The following is a 19,168-nucleotide window of genomic DNA, read 5'->3' on the forward strand; positions in this document are numbered from 1 at the left end:
TTTGCTGCCTTGTAGGTCATGTAGGAGGGCAAAATGTACTCAGTAATAGCTGTGATTGTTGGTTTATACTTAATGGGATCAGAAGCTGATATCATACTGGTACTTTTTCTTCCATTTTAACCAGCCATCACAGGTCTTCTGAATCATCCTCCTCAAACTATGAATGTCTCTTAGACTTCAAAACTACACAGAAATCTTCCAAACTCAAATCAAATAAAACACAGAGTGTCCACCGTGTAAACAGGTTCCTCCACGAAGAATAAATCTAATGAAGCCTGATATCACACAGATCTGTGCTTAATGATGCTTACAGCATCTTGTTTCCTTTCCTCCTGTAGCAAAACTCCCCTTCCATCTTCTAGAAACTGAAGAGGTAAATGCTGGTGCAGCAGCTCCATGGGCAAGTGTGATAATCAGAGTGGCTGACAGCCCCACAGGGTTCATTTGAATGCACTTCCTCAAGTCATGGTTTTGAGAAAACTTTGTTATTTTTAGTATCTTGGACAACATTTTCAAGGTGATAGCTATGTTATTTTTAGTATCTTGGACAACATTTTCAAGGTGATAGCTATGCCCTCTGCCAGACTGGTGAATTGCCCTGAATGTGTCAAGGTCACTAAAAGGTGATATGGCAGGCAAAGATCCTAATATGCAACTATATAATTCATTGCCTTAGCATATCAGGATAAAAATCTCAAATTTCCCAGAATAAAATGTCACCAAGGAGAAAATAGTGACATCCATATGCAATCTGCTTTGCAGGGAGAGAACAGAAACTTGACATGTTTACCTACAAAAGAGAAAACGAGGTGATAATTCAGGTGTGAATTTTTCACACCTCCTTGAGGAGTGGCTGAAAAGGATTCTCTCTGTAATAGATAAATGCCATAATAAGGCACAAGGATTGTAGGCTAAATCTAGGTCTATAAGACTGGAAATAAAATGCAATTTTTAAGAAGTGAGGAGCAACTTAAAACCAGCAATTGATGCAGCAGTCAGGGTAGATGAAATGCTAAGAAGGTGAAGTCCCTATATAAGCTTATAAAGCTTATATAAAGTAATAAGTACTGTCACAAAGATACTTTTCTGGTAGCAGTATTTCCAAGTAACACTGTCCCAGGCTGCCTCCCACCAGCATCTTCACATGCACCCCAAAAGTCTCCTGGCCTGGATCTCGCATCAAACCATTCAGAGCTCACTGTTTTAGCTGTTGGAGCTGAGACCAATGAGATTAATGCAAGACCTGGCACTGTCCAACATTTTCATCAACGAACTAAGAGTAAATATAAATTCACTGCAGATAAGTTTTGCAGAGCTAATGATGTAAAAAAGAAATGCAATATTTATGCACCAAGGGATTTTACCAACAGTAAAATAAGGGTTATATTGGGCAGTGAGCACACACTGCAGAGCCGTCAGGAAAGACCAGAAAAAGATGACAAAAGATTATTTTTCAGTGAGAGAATTGAGTTGAATTAGTTTTCAAAGATAATCAATAAATTATGCCATTCAAACGCTGGAATACTTTTATGGGAGAAACACAGCGTCCTATGTCTTGAATAGGGCTCTAATCTGGTGGGGCAAAATATTTTAAAAAATGTCTGGAAGCAAAAAGGAAATCTAAATTAGAAACTACAAACAAAATTCTAGCACTGAGGGAGACTAAACTCCTGAGCAAAACACCAGAGAACGTGTTGGATCTTCAGCCTCTTGATGTTATTGCATAATGACCTGATGCCTTTGTGTTTGAGGGCTGAGATTTTGGATGCAAAGTAACCATCTGTAATGCCTTTGGTTCAGGTTTGGTGATCTCCTGATGCCCTTTTTAATTTGTAAGCTCTATGAATATATGTGAATATTGTCTTTACACTTTCATAGCTGCTCCTTTTCTTATTTCAGTTTCTAGCCAAATTGAAAAGGAATATAAAATATTTTGCCTAGCCTAACTAGAATCAATCTACATATCCATTTCTGTTCCAACAGCTGGATGAGAAGTCGAAGAAGGCCTTAGTCCCGTACTTATACTCCTAGGCTATACATGTTTTCATATTTTTTCCAAATGCCAGTTAAGCACTGTGAAGTAGGAAATGAAACTGGCAATGTAGAAGTATAATTTTTGTGTATTTATACAGCATTTTGCAAAATATATTCTGCTATTTTCTTCTTCTGTTTCCTGTGAGGTTTTTCAGCAGCGTGTCATTATCCCAAACTGCATGATTTCTTGCAGATATTAATTTTGTCTCTATATATATTAGAGGTCCAATAAAAATCAATTTAATAGGAGAAAAAAATTTTAAACTCCCAGATTTGTGAGCTGTAATCACTGAAGTTATTACAGGAAAGTTTGAACTCATTTACCTTTATAAGGCTCCAATTAAAAACACCATTTAAAAGGCATGTGATAACTGCAGTGTTCAGCGAGGTTGCAGGAGATAACAAGGGGCAAAGAAAGTTCAGAAGAGAAATATATTCCCAATGAACAGTTAACCAGCCTTAATCAGGATCTGCTGACAGAAAGAGGCATTGGACTGGGTAACAGCTTCCAAGCCTGGAGAAGAGAAGGCTCCAGGGAGACCTCATAGCACCTTCCAGTACCTAAAGGGGACTTACAGGATGGGGACAAACTTTTTAGCAGGGTGTCTAGTGTCAGAACAAGGGGGGGATGGCTTTGAACAGAAACAGGGCAGTGTTCACTATGAGAGTGGTGAGGCTCTGGTGGCACAGGCTGAGGCTGTGGATCCAGTATCTCAGGAGCAGAACTGTGCAGATCTTGTTGGAGGCACTTGATGATGTAGGGGAAAAATATGAAGGAACAACCTCATGGAACGCCTTTGAGAACCTGGTGAGTGCATTTACACAGATATTACTCATAGATAACTGCAAAATAAATGAAAATTAAACTCACCCCAAGGTAATAAATATACCTTTCTCAAAATTAATAGCCAAGAAGACCATAAATATTTATGAGAAAGGAGGAAGAAAATAGAAAAAAGTCAGGTAGAAGTCAAAATTTGTTCTTTTGAGTGTTGAATAGACAGTACAACTGTCTGACTGTGAAATTTAGTCTTCTCAATCATTAGATCTCACCTTTCAGTTCCAGAGTCTTCTCCCCATGTCTCTGTAGAACAGAAAGACCAAGAAATGAGACATTACAGTCTCAATTTTTATGTGTTTCAGCATTTAGCCAGTACTCCAGGGTCTTGAGTGTCCTGCAGTGTGTGAAAGGACAAATTCTTTAAACTGTTTTGAACCATGTGTCATATAAAGTTGGTACCTACTTAGTCATCTACCCATAGCTAGAAACAAGGAGACACTTTCTTCTATTATCTCCATTCAGTGCAATTAAACAAGAATGAAAGTTCTGAGACTCATAGCTGGGTTATGAAAAGCAACAGAGCCATTGGAATAGGATTTTGAGACAAACAAACATGAGGTGATGGCTCCTTGAGACGATCTGGCAGAAAGATTGGGTTCCTAATGCATGTATGTGTGCCTGCCATGTTATTTTGGCAAGAAAGAAAGAGGAAGTGACAGGACAAGAGCTGTAGGTGTTTGTGCAATACAGCTGAGGGCTGTGCATGGAGCGCTTTTTGTTGCATGGCACTGGTTTTGCTGCACAAGTTGAAGTATTCCTAGAAATTTCAAATCAGTTAATCCCAGAGCTCCTCACATGGCTGCAGGGAGTAGGGATTATTCATAAATTAAGCAAATGAAGAGTGAAGCTACATTTGTAGATTATGTAGACAAAGAGGCATAGAGGTTTGAGATGCACATTGTTCTTTGCTAGTTAGAAATCCTCCAGACTCCTAATTGCAGAGTGACCCCATATCAGCAACAGACTTCAGGAAAAAATTAGGAGGGTCTTACCAAAAGTTTCTATGATGTTCATAATTTTGTATTGAAATACCCAAACTAAAACAAACAAAGAAAACACATCAAAACAAAACAAAAATAAAAAACAAAACAAAAAAAACCCCTCCCAAACAACTAAAGAGGAAGATAAAAATAAATGCTAGGGAGGTGTTTCATAATGCAGAGAAATGACATTTACCCATGACACGGATCAATCAAACAGAAAATCCCATTTTGTGCCAAACTTTGATGGAGGTAATGGAACATGAAATAATAATACCCTCATAACTTCATATACACTATTCTACAGGGGACGATGTGTTCCATGGGTAAGGCAGCAGCTAATAAATACCTGTAGCTTTCAGCAAACATTGCCCAAAGTGAGCCATCCATATCCACATCTATGTGTGCAGAGAACTGAACAACTGCCATAACTCCCGGATGGATGGTCCCTTCCTAAGTATGAATGTGCTGATATGAGCCAAGGTTCTCCAAAGTAGCTATCAGACCTGGGGATCTCACTTGCATGCTTGACTTGGGATACTGCAAAAAAAGAACTTGTATTGCAGTGAGTTCTGGGTAACTGCTCCTCCAGTTTTGATCTTTTGATAGGAATACACTGTATTATTGCTCTTGAAGTGCCATCCTTCAGCAGCAAAGAAAAAAGAAAACAGGAAAACAGGGTATCAGTTATTCTCACCTGCTTAACTACTACGGTGAGCTAAACCCTTGCTGATGCTGATACAGATCTGAACTATTTTCTCAAAGCATAGCACACTGGAGATTATTTTACAGAAATGCTTCCGAGGCAATTCACAGTGAGCCAGAGCTGTCTGTAAGTGAGAACACTGCAGACATTATGGCAGGTATATTCTTGAGGGAAACTGATTTATTTGCTATGTTTTCTTGTTAAGTCCAGCACCTTGTCTTCAGTGCTAGTAAGGACTTTACTTTCTGTTTGATTGCAGAATACTGTGATGGCTTTATATATTTTTCTCTTTTGATTCACACGAACATCACTACTACTCTTGCAGTATCACTTCAGCTAACTCTAAAATAACGTGGAAAGGGGGAGATAAACCATATAGTCCCACGAAAAAATAATTAAAACCCCCAATTTCTCTTATGATACAGAGATGTGAGAGTAAGGGCTGAAATATGGCACTCAACAACCACTGCAAAGCCAGAAGTCACACAATTTAAAGTAAAGTCTCCAGGCAAGCCAGAGACTTTTTTGCTGCCACAGGGTAGTTGACCTCACTGCAGGACAAACTGCACATTTCTTCCCCTAAGCCCCAAAAGAAACAAACTACACTGGGAAAATAATGTTGTTGCAGCAAATTTTGCTGGCATTGCAGTGTCTGTAAGGGATCATTTGTCATCGAATTGACTGATGTAGAATTGTGATGCCAGCCTGGCCTCTGGCAGTCACAAGATCCATAGCCCTGTTCTTTATAAAAAGAGAGCATTATAATTTAGGGCATTGAGAAGTTCCATTTTAATTAAGAAATATTGCACTTATGATTTTAAAAAGGAAAAAAGTTCTGTAATAAAATGTTTGACAAGCTTCTTACAAACTATAGCTTTGCCTCCAGAAGAAGATGACAACATTTACAGGACAAAACCATAGAAACTGTGATAACAATGGCACTGCATGTGACAGTGCCAGGTGAGGCATGTTATTGAAATAAAATGTAACATGGCAGAAATACAATTGCAAAGAGGAAAAATAATCAGCTGAGCTGGCTGAATCTGATGGAAACAGAAACTGTCTGCTGAATAGAGGGGGAAGGAAGTATCTGGAAGAACCACAGCTTGACTGGTGCATATTTTTGTGAACAAGGCACACCTTCAGCCTGTAGTCTGAGGCTGTAGAAAATAGGCAGGACAGATGGTGAGTCCCAAAGTAGCCTATAAATGCCTCAGGGAAGAGCTGAGGCCACTGCTTGTTGCTGGTAATTTTCTCAACAGCAAATCAGGTCTTGGTAGCTACAATTTCCTGGGGTTGTCCCCGTGTGCTTGGATTATATCCAGGTGTTCCAGCTTCCAGCCTAGATCTTCATTTCAGCTTTTTCAGCTGCATTTCTGCTCAGACATGGTCCACACCAGTGCTGCTGTCACCCCACAACCCCAGCCCAAACAGTGTGTTTTCCAGAAGAGAAGAGAATTTAATTGAATTGAATACACATAATTTTGTTTCTTGGATAACTCCACTGGACACAGGCACATTTGACTATTAGAATCACTGCCAACTGAATCCTTGAACTTCTCCATATTCTCACCTTTTAAAATCAGCTGTGACACCTGGGTTCAAGAAAACAAGCAGAAAGATTTAAGATTCACAATAAATATAATTCAGATATGCATTTACGATATACAGGTGTTTTGAACTAACAAGGCAGAACATAAACAACAGCTCACAGCACAATGATGAGTAGCATGACTTTGTCTAGAATTGAGAGCCAGGGACAGACCTACCCTTGAATTCTGAGCCAGGAAAGGTCATTGGATGCAACACATAGCAGTGACTTCCAAGAAAACAGTTTAGGTAGGAAGAGAATGGGTAGTCTTAATAAACATGTATATGAAATGTACTTATTTTTATATATAAAAAGATCCTTTAAACCAAGCTGACATGGGTTCAGCAATTAAAACAGAAATATGGAACTTTGAATTCACTAAAAAATAGAAAAGTAAGGAACCCCCCAGTGACAGATAGAGGGAAACATTAGGTTGGGAAGACACAAAATTATCCATGGACTCAGAGAGGATTCAAATGTAATAACCCTGAAGAGGTAGCCTATCTCTTGATGGACTTATTCCTGTATATAGTTGGGTCATATTTAATAATAATAAGTTTGCTGAGCCTAAGGCTGACACCCTCTGGAGCCTACCCAGCAGTAGGAAAAAATGGATTCTGTATCTTCTTGTGGGCCAGAATTGCTCCGATAATTTATTATTCAATATGAATCCATTAACAGTAACAATGTAATAGGCTTTGGAGGAGATGGTATAACACAAATGATGTTGAAAGACTAACAAATCCTCACAATGATTTCATTAACCCTGGGGAAGTATGAAAAAAGAGCAGTGGCCTTAGTTTCCCAGGACTTTGGTCTCTCAGGTTTGGCAGTTGAAACCAACAAAAAAAAGTTCTGTTCTGCAAAGAGATTATATTTAAGATGAAAAAAATCAATAAACTCAGAAATTTCCATAGGCATTTATATGTCAACGTTTAGAGGGCTGGATACATTAAAGATTATTTGAATTTTGGAAAGTTGCTGAAAACTAAAATACAGAACAATCAATTCTCCCAAGTACCTAAGATACAAATGGGAATGCTCCCAAAATAAAACTTTGTTTCTGAGTGCATATGTAAGAACAAAACTGAAAGGACTTCACTGGCTTCAGTAGTTTGAGCTCACTCATTCAAAGTCAAATAAATCTATCAGGTCAAGTGACAAATATTGTATAGCATAAATTATCCAGAGACATAATGAAAAACACCTCACAAAATGCCAAATCCACTAATTTTAAAAAACAATTGAGCTGTTTAAAATCCACTAAAGAACTATTACCTAAGGAAAAGGAGTGCTGGAGGGGGCACATATACCTTTTACCTACAAAATGACAGAAAGGCCAAAGCCCAGCAGCATGAGGCAATGATGCTGAGCCCCAGAGAAACTAGTTTTCTCAGGAAGTATGAGGGGAGTCTGTTAGGAGCTGCCAAAGCTGGCAGCAGGAAGGAAGTGAGGTTGCCACAGCTCCATGTCCAGCACACAGTGAGGCTGAGCACATATTCCTGATAAGCTCATGATCAAGCCAGGGTTTGAGCTGGGTAAGGGAAGAGGCCAGTAAGATCCAATGTTCTCTTTTACACAACTGGCTCAGGTGTGGAAACTCCCCTCCAGAGGAGGTATTGGGACAATGACATGGGTGGGAGCAGAAGCTTCAACAAAGTTTACTGAAGAAGCCCTCCCATTGAGTCACAAGGTGCATAAAGGACCCCCTTGCTTTCTAAACTCCTCAGAGAGAGGACCCCAGGCACAGCTGGATTTAGTCCTATTTTAGTGGGAAGGCAAAAGAGACTGCACTGGTCAGCCACAGGGCATGGACAGACTGACACCTGTATTGACCATTCCTGGCTCACATGGGATTGACTGGACCCTTTTATCTCTACATTCACAGAATCATAAAATTCCATTTTTCCCAGTGCACTTTGATTCATCTCTTCCCCCTTTTGGTTGCTACTCCAAATTCCCATTACAAGTCCTGTACATACCCAAAATACACTTCCCATATGTCCTACAGGGTGTTCCCTTGCCCCTTTAGCAATAACACTCTCAGTTTATGCAGTGATCCTGAGAGATGCTCCCCAGTCAAGCCTCTTTGGTGATTTTCTCACCAGGACCATGGACTGATTGCTGTGCTGTGAAAACCCTGGAAGAAGCCAGGCTGGGGCTCCATTTCTCTGAAGAGGATATTTCAGTTCCTCCATTCCTTTGCGTTGACAGAGATTGGTCTTTAGCCACACCAGTGGCCCCTGTTCCCTTTCCTTGCCATGCTACAAGACAGCTCCTAATCATTTGGTGCAACCTGTGAAACTTGCTCCTTTGAAACTAACCCTTATCCTGTAAAAATGGAAAACAAGGTGAATTTATTTGGAGTTCATCCACTCGCAGTTGTGCCTCTGTACTCCTTTGTGTCATTGGAGGTGAGTTCTTTGCCATATAGCCTTGCAGATTCTTTTTCTGTAATTTGAGAGGCACCTCCTTTTGCATGCAGAGAAACTTTTGCTGAACTCAAACTGAATGTCTACTTAGATGCTGCTTTCTACACCCCAGCTACTGTCTGCTTGAAGTGAATCTATGGAACTGTAAATTTAGATAAATTCTTAATTGTTAACAAAAGCATTTTAAGAAAAAACTAAATAAACCAAGAGTAAAAAAATACTGCTATCAGATGCTACTCATCCAAGCACTCTAGAACTTGGAGATTAAACCACTGAGCTACTAATACTGAGTTCAAATAATATTTAGACCAGTCTCAGTATGTATGTCCAGGGGTATAGCCAGTTCACAGACCTACATTACACTAATCAGAACGAAGTGGAGTCTGGGTAACTCAGCTAACTGTGGGCAAGGTTCAGACTTCTTGTGTCATGTTAAGATGGTCCAGGAACATCTAAAAATAACACACAAAACCATGGAGAAGGTTCTCCTACCTTTCAGGAAGGTTCTTCCTGAAACCCCACCAAGATGTTGCAGTGGTTTCTCCCATGGACAGCATGTGAAAAATGAACTTCAACAGATGTCATCTGTATTGCTTGTTTTCTACCAGAGAATAGTGTGACACTTCAGAAATCTTTAAGCAGCAGAAATACTGATGAATCCATACAGAACCCAATAAATTAAAGCAGAAAAACAAGAGGTCTGACAAGGCTCATAATACATTCCAGCAATTATACAATGGTAGTGAATGATGTATACAGCTTCTCTAGTCCTTCATCTAAAACATTTTAATATAGAATTTTTAAAAAAGTAATCAAAATAATCACTTTTCCCTCTTATTATGTCCCTCTTACCCTTCACTCTCCCTGAGAGAAACTGAGTGGAATCTCTTAGGTTATCCAACTAATCTCAGCCCTCACTTCTACTCAAGCGTTTTCCAAGTTAACACTTTCCCTTCTCTATCACCATGTTGAGACAGCACTCCATCCTTACAGGTAAGGCCAAGTTCAGAGCAAATATGTATAGGCCTGTCCAATTTTAAAATGTCTGGATTTTTCTTTTCTTTCCAATTTTCTAGACAGAAACTGGAATTTCAGTGGGAATATCTGCATCTCTTTTTACTTTTAAAAATGAACTTATTTACTATAGCAGCTCTAAAAAGATGCAGAAGCCTAACTTTAACATGTGCCCTCATGAAAACCCTTGGAGTGCAGGTAGGATTTTTCAGGAGTGCCTATTGGACTTTAAAATGAGATTTATCATTAAAGAAAAATCAGCTCTGGAGCTTGCCTGTGAGTCTCACGTCAATCACCATTCCTTGGACAACTTCAAAGGTAAATTCTGCATTAGGACAGCTGTTTCTTCTAGTGATGCAGTAGTGGTGACAGGCAGGATAACACCGAGTTTGCAGGGTAATTTGTAGTTTTATTGATACAGAAGATTAAAGTTTAACAGAACATCAGGCAAACCCATCCTCTTATTTGCCCAATACTTGAGGATGAACAGTTACAGACAAGAAAATTATCCAGTTACCTGTAGCACAACTAATGATTAAATTACATTAAAACTGTTAACAATATTATATTGTAAAATATAAATTCATGTACAGTATATAAATACAATAGCTTCTGCTCCTTGTCAGGAACATAAGCTAACCACACATTTTGCAGTTTAATTTAGCTTGTGCTAAAGTACATTTCCATCTTAAATATTTACCTTAATGTAAACCATACCTATGAAATCTCTTAGTTTCACTCCCTGCCTCTTAACTTGCAACTAATATTATATTACAGCACTTTAAAAGCTGAATGAACACTCTTACTCAGAAGAGGTTTCTATCAGAATTTCCTTTCTTTTACATCTTTGGCAATGCTTCACAGGACGCTCTCATTAGTCAGACTTAGTTTTTCACCACATGACATTTTAATCTTATCCAAAGTAGGCCACTCGGATTCCTGACTCTTTCTGTCTGAAAGAGCAGGCCATGCAAATGCGCTGTATGAGTGTTAAAATTATAAAAAATCCTACACTGTAGGAGAAAAATTGACATTGTGCAAAATATATTAATAAACATTTTAAAGATTCAAAAGATAGAGCATTGTTAGACTTGGCGACACTTGCCAACTGCATAAAAACTTTGCTTCATACCTGGTCAGTTGGTGGCCACTGCTGCTCTGGAAACCTGTGCCTTGACAGGGAGCACTGCAGACACAGCAGGAGGATGAGCATGGCTTTGTATTCGGGCCAGCCTTTCCAAGGTCTGATGACTAAGATTAGAACCCTCAAACCTATCAGGCTTCTGAACAAGTTACCTGACTTTCACAAGGATATGTGACATTGACTGGGTACCAGGGCCACCTCTGTAGGCTGCAGGTACCCAGCTCAGCAAACATTCATTGATAGAACCGTGGCAGTATTCACTTGCACCTGACAAAAGCACCACCAAACTTTGAATTGGGCAAGTCCTTCTGCACCCTGGTAGAAGCACCTTCTCAGAGCTGCTCTCCAGGACACAAGTGAAGCACAACAGATATGAATGGACTTCAAAGTCCTTTATTCTCCCAATACACAAATAGAAAGATGAAAAACCAAGAGGAAAAGTAACTTGCATTTAAATCCTCTCAGTCCTACTAAAGATGTTTCTTGCAAAACTGTTCAATGTCAAGTAAAATATGCTGCACAGAAATATATTCTATCGGTGTGTAGTGTATAGGTTAGGTAAGCAACAGATTCCCTATGAAACAGATGGAAATACTGAGATTTAATGTCTTTAAAAATAAAAGAGCTTAAAGACTAAAAAACCTTCAAGATGAAAAGCTGAAGTTACCTTTTTCTTCTCTGCTAACCACCTGTGTTTGCTCCACTGTGGAACTTCCATAAGAAAGGCTGATTCTGGGGTATCACACAGACAGAGACTCATCCCTTCCAAGTATTTAACTTTGTCCACGCTAAAATCAAAATTTCAGCATTACTCAGAACTATTGCTTGAACAAATACATGCAGTTTAAACTACATGCTATAACAAATCCCTATCAGCCCTTATCAACATGGAGATAAAAGTGCTCATTACAGTCACCAGATGGTAGATGACAGTGGAAATTTTCTTTAGAGAAAATATAAATATAGATATATTTAGTAGTATATTATTCTAGCACTGTAATGCCAAATGGTAGATTACCAAATGGTAGATTTCTGAGGAATATATTGAAAGCAGGCAAAATATTACATATATTTCTATCTTAATTTGTAGGACTACAGTGGAGAGATTTTGGCATAGCATATTTCTTACAGGAATGTTATGATTAAAAATACTCCTTAGAAAAATTTGCTTTTTCATAACAGGAATGACTATGATAAATAAGTTACGTTATTGCACAAACTATAGGGTTTTTAGAAAACAAGAACAAAAACAGTGCTTCAACATTTGGAGTGAAAGTCATCTATGAAGTGTGAGACAGAAAGTCAAATATGAACCCTGAAAATCAGGACTATACATGGAGACTCAGCATGCAGGCTTGCTAAACAAAATTTAGTTTCTACCCAGATACCAACTTATGAACTCACTATTTTTTTTTCTTCCAAAATAGACAAATGAAGCATAAATACGCAAAGGGCATGCTAAGTACTACTTAAGGCAGAACATAAGAATGCAAAAATAATTATTATATGTTCCAATAGAAATATAGATATGTAAGTCTACAGACTTCTAGCCACAGGTAATAAAAAATACAGTATTTCATACTTTTGTATAGTTGAAATCAAGGATAAAGAAATTGTGTAAAAAATGGGTCAAGGTAACAAAATGTACAAAAATAAATTGCTTATCGTGTGTGATGTTGAATGTTTTTGCATGAAAGTAATATTGCTTTGATAAACAAAACAAAATCTTGTAACTTTTCATTCAAAGTCCACAAGAGATATATAATTACTTTCTAAAAAAATAATGTATTTTCACATGTATATCCTACATCTTTTACAAACTGTACCTCTTTACACAGTACCAGTAGTTGAAAGCAGGTCCTGAGTCAAGATTTTCTGGTTAAGGAACAAAATCGTTCACAGTGCCTGGTTAATTACTTTAACCCAACCACCAAGTCTGTAGCATTTAAATCTGCAGGAAAGCTCCCTGTTGCATTAGCAAGAGCTGTAGATGCAGGATAAATGATTTCTTCAACCGTCACATATGTCCCTGTTAAAAATCCAACAAATCCAACAAAAGCTATAAAAACATCTTTAAATATTGTCCACAAACTTAGGTTTTCCTTGTAGAAAGTGAGGATTTCAACCAGAGGTGGCAGAATCAGTCCCAGAGTGCTGCTGCTGACGGCTCCGACAAAAGAAATCACCAGGTCTAGGCGTGGGATCAGAACTGCTACAGCACCTAAAGCACAACAGAAGAAATGGTGGCTTCAGATTCAATGTCCTCATGAGAAATAAAACTGCAACAAACACATAATGGTGGTTCAGGCTGGTGGTTCAAGTGGTTTAGGCTTTTTACAAAGTTACATCATTCAGTATTTTTCCAGGTGTGCACTATACAGATGAATACACGTATTTGTCAGTACTCTGCATCTTTGTGCTCATCTGACACCCAGTTTCAATTCTGAATTTCTGCATGAGCTGGCAGAACATCAAGCTGAAGTGTTCTTGTACTTACAGGGTAAGTAGATTTGGTCTGCAAATCATAGAGAAATCAAAGATATGAAGTTGCAAGGAAGTGTTTTACTTTTTTGGTTGTCGATAGATTTTTAGGATGAAAGAATGAAAGCCGAGGAAAAGTTGAAGGGGCTGTTGCATGCTGCCCAGGAGACAGTGGGCAAAAATATATGACTGTCTATTTTAATTTGCATAACTAATAACCTAAAAATCACATAAAATTATTCAAAATTAAAGAAGTCTGTTGATGGCTTGGCAGTCACACAGACATTTAAGTAACTTTTACCTACAAACTTGAAAAATCTTGATTAGTACAATTGCATTCAGTTTGTAAAATGTCATTGTTAATAGTTGCCTAGTTAATTAAATGAGAACTTGGCTCTGCCAAGAGGAGTCTGAACACAAGGCTCACTAAGCCTTTTAAGTTTGGCCAGTCCCACCTCCTGAACCTACAGCAGTTATAGAAACAGAATCTGTCATGCTGGACCAGAAACACTTCTGGTTTTAACTGCTTTGGCTGGCAAGGTTCCCTAGTATTAACTCAGATACACCAGGGGTTGTGTCATGTTTTCAGTCCTGGATTAGAAAACAGCTTTCAAAAGCCTCTATATGACCCCTGTATGTGGTGAAAATGTCTTTTTTCCCTTCCATGAATATGCTGCCTTTCAACTATCAGACATTAGCGTAAATATCCACAGCATCAGCCTGTTTGCACCCTTCCACTTCATCTCATCAAGACAAAGACACAATCATAAAGAAAGAGGAAGGGGAAAAGAGGCGTAAAAGCCACCAACACACAAAAAATACCATGCAATATGTTTTGGTTCTTCCATAACTCCCTTCACTCTTAAGCCAAAATAAAAGCATGTTTGGCTTTAGAGAAACTTCACTGACCAGATGTTATTCAGACAGTGTTTATGACAACGAACAAATGGAACAAGCAGGAAGGAGATCTCAACATAACATGTGAGGATGGAAACCAAAAGGTGTGTATTAGCTTTATAATGTGTAACTGTGAAGTCGTGCTTTCTATTTGCAGTATCTTTACTGTGAGCTGAATGGTACCAGCTGCATCAAATTCTGACACACTTTGATTATAAAAGGCAGCACACTCAAATGACGTTCTTGTTGATGTTCTCAGGGAACACTACATTGGAAAATACACTCAAAATTAACTTACAGAACACAACAGTTGTCCACTGCTACCTGGCAACTGTTTGCTACACATGTTAATGAAACTTGTAACTATAAACTTCTCACATAAAAAGGAACTAAGACTAAAAGTATAAACCTTCAGAGGGATAGTGGATTCTCTAGCCCATCCTATTTGAAAGGATCATGCACAGATCCGCAGAAAAACATTAAAAATAACTTGTTCCTGCTTGAGATGACTATAGTTTATTAAAAGTTTGGGATTCTACAGATATGAGAGGCACCATTTGGCCAGAGAAAGACTGGGCAGAGACAGAAGTGGAAACCATAGAAATACCCTGGCACTCAAAAATAGGCAAGACAAGTTCTTTTATCCCACTGTTAGGATGGACCTACTCAATGTCAAACAGTTTCTTTCGTTACATGATGTGACATTTGAAGACTGAAAATGTCACATGTTTATGCATTATCCAGGACAAAGCTGAATGAAATGAGAAAGGAATGATGCCAAAGTTAATAAAAGTCACCAAATACCCTCCACTGTAACTTCTGCAGCCCTAACTGTTCAAGCCACAGGAAGAGGCACCATAAATGTATAAACAATATGAGCACACATTGGCAAGTGTGATACTTACACAACCATACAGAGTCCAAAAGTAATTGAAAAGTGCAGCTGAAGTGTCTTTGCAATGTCTGGTAAAACGCTCATCTCATGACTATGTTGAATGTGTTGTTCTGAAGAAAAAGAGAGGGCTGCACACTTATTATCTTGCCAATTTAATAGATGTAGTGGGTGTATTCATTAAATATAGATTTTCAACTTCTGTAATAGACCTCTTTCATTTCCACATGTGTCCAGAGTTTAGAAGGCACTCATTTATTTATAGTTCATAGTTTTGATTCAAACACTCTGCTTTATTAAAATAATGAGACTATGTTTCATATTTTTTAATTGGAAAAAAATCCAACTGTAGTTTGTAATTGCTTCAAGTTACAGCAAAACAAAATGCTGTGTGTTGATTTGAATCTCATCAAACGTTTGTCTGACTCATACAATTTTGTATGAATCTGGATATTGCTGTGGGAGGAGGTTTGGAAAAGTGTTTCAAGGTTTTAATTAGTGTCTTATTTATTCCCTAACAAGCCAAGAGAAATACAATGCATGTTTATTACCTACCAAAGAACACATTCAAGAGTTAAGAAAGGGCTCCTTTTTCCAGAAGCAAGCAAGGGGCATTCTTACAGGTAGGGAGCCTGATTTTCCCAGCCATTTGTAGGTTTCAAAAACACAACGTCAAGAAGAAATTCTGATCCTTTATCAGCAGTCATGGAACCTTCTGGTTTGGAAGCTCTGGGAATCTCAGCTGAAGAAGTTCTACATTAGTAATAAGACTCTTTTTTTTTTTTTTTGGTCAACAGTTAAATTATTTTTGGGCTTGAATAAAAGAGTAGGGGCCATGTGAACAAAGCATTCTGCAGAGACAACAAGTGGAATCATCATATTGCTTCTACCTTAAACTCTGCAGTCTAATTTCAAAAACTACAACTCATGGTTTCTCCAGCCTCTCTCAGCTATGTAGTCCCACATTTGTGTCAGCTGAGATTTTCTGAGGGGAAGAATGCTACAGTACAATGTTTAGATTTTCTTAAGGGACATGACATCCCAGTGGGAAGATACTCTTAATTTTACTCTCTTTATTTGGTAGCGCTGCTTCTTTTACAATGTTTTCCCTTTGCTACAGAACCAGCATTATTACTCCCCAGACTTGCTTGCTGGGAGGTAATTCCAGTGAGATTGCTGGGGAAAAAAGTAGTTTTGCCATTTCCACCCAACCTAAATGCATTATACCTGCTGATGAAGTCAAATAGATGATTACCATATTCGAATATTTCCTCCAGTAATCAAATATTGAGCTACCTTATTTCTATCAGAAAGTAATGCATATGCCATGGTTGAGCAAGATGGCAAGATGCCTTGAGCAAGATGGGCACAGCTGTAAGCAGGATCTATGGATCTAAGTAAAGATTGAATACAACTTTGGTCCTATCCATAGATAGTTCAAAAGCAAAGCATATTATGACTTCATCAGGACACTTTAACCACAGTGCTCACTTTAAAAGCCTTTTTTTTCCATATTTCTAGTATGACTTAATCAATTACTAAGCATCTCTAGGAAGCCAGAAACCAAATTTAAAATTTTAAATACTAATAATAAAAATATTCTGCTATATTTTCCTTTTGCTCAGTAATAAAGCTGTTTGATATTTCTTCACTAAAAGAAATTATTTTTCTGATAATACTAGATTTTAGATTTTATCCAGGTATTCAAACATAATTCTGACCAAAAAAAACAGGTCAGTGGTATTCAAATGTTGCATCTGAAAAAAAAGTAGTACATACAGTACCAGATCAGAAGTTTGGCCCAAGCAAATTTTTCTAACAGCAGGTTTTATAAATAGGCTTAGTCAAAAAGATTGGAGGCTTCTTAAATGCAAAAAATGTTGGATATTACTAGGGAGTAGTAACCTCACACAGTTGAAAAGCAAAGTAATCGTCTCAAGTGACATACAACTACTTCTCTTCAAAGGCAGTGACAGTGCTGAGGAGGTGCCTGTCCTGCAGGAAGCCAGCATACCCTAAACTTTCTATTTGTACCAGTTTTCCAAGACCAGATAGCAGACTACAACATTGATGTATTAAAGATGGGTGTCTGACATCCATATGACTTTGCAAAAACACAAAACAAAATTGTATTTTTTTGCACACAGATATCTATGATATGGCAAAGAAAGGGTCCCTTCCGGGAGTATAAAACACTTCAATTAAATGTTTGGCCAAGAATTCTGCCATAGGTCAAAGAGCAATTCAAAATATCAGCCTGAATCCTCGTTCCTAATCTAGTATTCCAGGCTGCACTCTCCATTTTTCTTTACCACTCAGCCACTCAATCTGGCATCCTCTTCTTCCCTTCCCCCTACTGCAGTGTTTCCTGGATTCCCTTCCTTAATGCAGCACCTTTATATTTTCATCCAACTCCCTCCTCCTTTTCTGCAACACTCCTCTCCATATTGCCCAAGGTTTTTTTTTTTTTCCTTTACCTCCTATGAGAATGGAAAAACATTTCTCTCATATGGACTACCCCAGAAGGCTCAGCCAGTTTGGCTGCAAGGAGCTTATATGTGCAGGCTGGACAACTGGCAAGTTAAAACAATATCATCTCCTCAAGTCCTACATCACAATTAAAACTATTCATCTTTTAAAAATAAATGTCAAAATCTAACAAACTTTAATGTTCCCAGGAAAAGTTGCTCATGTGAATTAATACAAAATAATGCCTTCCCTGAGAGAATGCTTTCCACAGGGGACACTGAACTGTTTTGATACATATGCACAACAAGTAGAAACTGCTACCTATCTGCAGATAAACCAATGCAAATAATAACTTAAGAACATTTGTGAATAATTTACATGTTGATATATGCAGTTTTAAAAAAATATTTTAGTTAAAGATCCTGGTATTACATAATACCAAATTAGAACTTTTCTTTTTTTTGTTAGAAATGATAATTAACATAAGGTTTTAGGTGGTGTTTGTCTCAGCTGTTGAGACATTAAGATACATACAAAAGATTTTTTAAAATCTATTTAGATTATCTTCACAAAAAGTAATTTTCTTAATACAATTCTCTAAAAAGCACACTTTTAAATACACTCAATCCCAAAACCAAACCTAAATGGGAAAAGGAACAAAGCAGAAGACAGATTGCAGTTATACTATGAGGTGACAAATTGTACTTGCACGCTGAAGAGAAAAAGAGGGACAGCTTGCACACAGGACAACCACACACATCATCTAGTTTGGCTTTGTTCCCTTTGTAATGAAAAATTCCTTCATCATTATCTTCCTGCAACATACAGTATGAGAGACAGAAACATAAAGTGCTTCGCATCACTTGCCCTCACACTACACCAGCACGTTTTTGATTGCTTTGTCCTGTGTTGGTAGGAAAAACCAGACTCACACAGGAGAAGATGATTTCACTATCCTTATCCTTCACAGGGAGAGGTGACACAGGACACTGGCCTGACACATGGCAGGGCCCTGTTCTGGGAATAGGCAGATCCATCCCATCCCCAGAGCCCTTCACTTTTCTCAAACATGTAAATAAATTCAGTTTTTATAGCACTTTGCATCCAAGATTTCAAAACTGTTACCAAAAAGGTTTTTCTATTATTTTTATTCCTTAAGCAGAAAGACACGTGAAGAATGACATCAGACCAAAGAACAATTTCACAGCAGCACTGAATCCAGACTTCTTACCAGGTTACTTAAAATACTTACAGCCAGGGCAAAGGACTGGCACATACCACTGGTATGAGACACCTGTTTCACCTGTTTCAAGGCAGCATTCCCCCCTTGCCTCACTAATAAAATCATTTTCTTCAAGCTGTCTATATATATATCTGGTGTTCTATATAACCCCAAAATTCAGGCAGTGCAGTTAGTTCAGACTTCAGCTTCCACAACCTGCACCCATTTTAAGCAAAATCCGGTGTCACAACAATCTGATACAGAAGGAGGCTGTGTGAGCAGGTGTAGCTTTACAGGGACAGGGATAAAGCAGCAGGGACACAGCTATGAGGCAATTCTTCCCCTACTCCCCTCCTCGGGACCACCCAGACTGACTTCTCTCTCTGAGTCCAGTGTCCAAGTGGTAGTTAATGAACTGCTTGGTCTCCTCATCCTGTTCTGCCTGTCCCCATCAGATCTTCAGAA

The 19,168-nt window shown here is 38.3% G+C and overlaps 2 protein-coding genes across 5 annotated transcripts in view; both read right to left on the reverse strand.

Annotated features, from left to right (window-relative positions):
- Window positions 1-398, reverse strand: part of LOC148224734 (uncharacterized) — a 38,948-nt gene extending 38,550 nt beyond the window's left edge. Inside the window, exon 1 of the mRNA XM_088159279.1 lies at window positions 312-398. Within this exon, the coding sequence (XP_088015405.1) occupies window positions 312-398 (87 nt within the window). The remainder of the gene's footprint in view (window positions 1-311) is intronic.
- A 9,588-nt stretch (window positions 399-9,986) lies between these two features.
- Window positions 9,987-19,168, reverse strand: part of SLC36A4 (solute carrier family 36 member 4) — an 83,579-nt gene continuing 74,397 nt past the window's right edge. For all 4 annotated transcript variants that reach the window (XM_014877538.2, XM_088159371.1, XM_014877540.2 and 1 more), the window contains exon 11: window positions 9,987-12,963. In XM_014877538.2, coding sequence (XP_014733024.2) covers window positions 12,656-12,963 — 308 coding nt within the window. In that variant the 3' untranslated portion in view covers window positions 9,987-12,655. The remainder of the gene's footprint in view (window positions 12,964-19,168) is intronic.

The sequence above is a fragment of the Sturnus vulgaris genome, chromosome 2 (genome assembly GCF_052056855.1).
Source record: "Sturnus vulgaris isolate bStuVul1 chromosome 2, bStuVul1.hap1, whole genome shotgun sequence".
In the NCBI taxonomy this organism is placed as follows: domain Eukaryota; kingdom Metazoa; phylum Chordata; class Aves; order Passeriformes; family Sturnidae; genus Sturnus; species Sturnus vulgaris.